Source organism: Dicentrarchus labrax, unplaced genomic scaffold (genome assembly GCF_905237075.1).
Source record: "Dicentrarchus labrax unplaced genomic scaffold, dlabrax2021, whole genome shotgun sequence".
NCBI classification, from domain to species: domain Eukaryota; kingdom Metazoa; phylum Chordata; class Actinopteri; family Moronidae; genus Dicentrarchus; species Dicentrarchus labrax.
In genome coordinates, this window is record NW_026136706.1 from 1748844 (window position 1) to 1750708 (window position 1865).

The following is a 1865-nucleotide window of genomic DNA, read 5'->3' on the forward strand; positions in this document are numbered from 1 at the left end:
CTGTCTCTCTCTGTCTGACTCTCTCTGTCTGACTCTCTGTCTGTCTCTCTGTCTGTCTCTCTCTGTCTGACTCTCTGCCTGTCTCTCTGTCTCCAGTCAGCAGTGACTCTTTGTCTCCTGAAGCCGTTCAGCTCTTCACGTCTCTCTCGTCTCTGCAGCCAAAGATTTTTGCTCAGCTGCAGGTCAGAAATCAATAATCAATAATCAATAATCAGTCATTTCCACTGGAGCTGGAGTTTATTAAAGGTTTTAATGTTTCCTCTGACAGGGAATCCTCCTGCCACTCCCTCCTCGTCCTCTCTCCCCGCTCCCTCCATCCTCCCTCCTCCAGACTCCTGTGGGGGAGTCAGCGGGGGCGTCGGGCCCAGAGGAGGAGCTCTGTGCGGGGGAGCGGCTCGGTGGAGGAACCCAGCAGGTGGTTCTACAGAACGGAGAGAACGTCCAGCTGCAGATCATTACCTCTGCTGCAGACAGCGAGGAGGCTAATCAATAACCATATTGATCACTAAGCCCCGCCCCCTTAGTTACTGTTGCTACACTGTCAATTGTCACATTCTAGAATGTCACATAAGTCCCCAGAAGCCCCGCCCCCAACTTCCTCCTTCCCTCTGCTTAGATATGCTACGTGCTAAGCTAATCTATGTTGGAAATACAACCACATTTTAAAGATGGTTGAAAGATAAAAGACATTTATACAGTCACATCTAAAGTTAGCTACTGTTAGCAACACACTAGCTAACTAACTAGCTAATCTACGTCTAGAGTTAGTGAGTTGTAATAATTGTCTAATGTTAGCAATCAGTCAGTTAGCTAGCTTTTTTTTCTACTCGGTAATTTTCATCAGTTGTTTGTTAATGAGTGTTTTGCTAACGTTAGCTACCTTAAGATGGGACCGTGTTTATGTTTCTCTACACATTAAACAGATTAAACAGATAAAACACGTCGTAAGTTAGCTAATGTTAGCAAAACAGTAGCTAACTAGGTAGCTAATTTACATCAGTTGTTAGCGGGCTAGTTTTATCTGAAAGCTAATTTTAGCAAAACACTAGCTAACAAACAACTTGTGTAAATTAGCTAGCTAACATTAGCTTTCTGATGATTAGCTCATTTACATCGGTTGTTAACGTTTAATAAAATAATAATAATATATAAACAGTAGCTAACTTTAGATGTGACGATATAAATGTCTCTTTTATCTTTTAACCATCTTTAAAATGTGGTTGTATTTCCAACATAGATTAGCTTAGCATGTAGCATAACTAAGTAGAGGAGAGTTTTGGGTCAGTTAGTGAAAGTCTGTAAATAAGCAGTCAGTTATTCTAGTACAGTGTACAGTTAATATAGTTTACAGTTTAATGAAGACGAGTGTAGATATAAAAGTTGTAAATGTTGTTATTGTAAATAACTTCCTGTTTTTTGTACAGTTTTAATATTTAAGATGGAAAATGTTCTCAAGAGATTGTTTTTATTTTCTGTTAAAGCCTCCAAAACTGATGCTGTTGTTTTTGTTGTGATTTATAATCAATATTAATTGTATGATTATATATTTCAATGGATTATTGCTGCAGACATTTTTAAAAATGCTCAATTTCCTGTTTTAAGGTGATTATTTTTATAAGCTATTTTTGATGCTATAAAGACAAATTTTCTGGTCCTTTATCTTCTGTGACGACACAAAATCAACATTGTTTAAACAAGAAACATCATTCATTGTGACATAAAGAGGGTTTTTATTGTGTTAAAATATAATAGTGTACCTATAGCTCACCTGTTAGAGCCTCCTGCAGCGACCCGGGTTCGACTCCGACCGCTTCAGCTGCCACTGTCGGTTTATAAAATCTAAACTTTAATCAATTTTATTCCAA

The 1865-nt window shown here is 38.4% G+C and overlaps 1 protein-coding gene across 4 annotated transcripts in view; it reads left to right on the forward strand.

The window, feature by feature from the left end:
* Positions 1-1494, forward strand: part of carf (calcium responsive transcription factor) — a 12561-nt gene extending 11067 nt beyond the window's left edge. For all 4 annotated transcript variants that reach the window (XM_051402875.1, XM_051402876.1, XM_051402877.1 and 1 more), the window contains exons 14-15: positions 97-182; positions 269-1494. In XM_051402875.1, the coding sequence (XP_051258835.1) occupies positions 97-182; positions 269-493 (311 nt within the window). In that variant the 3' untranslated portion in view covers positions 494-1494. The remainder of the gene's footprint in view (positions 1-96; positions 183-268) is intronic.
* The last annotated feature ends 371 nt before the right edge of the window (positions 1495-1865 follow it).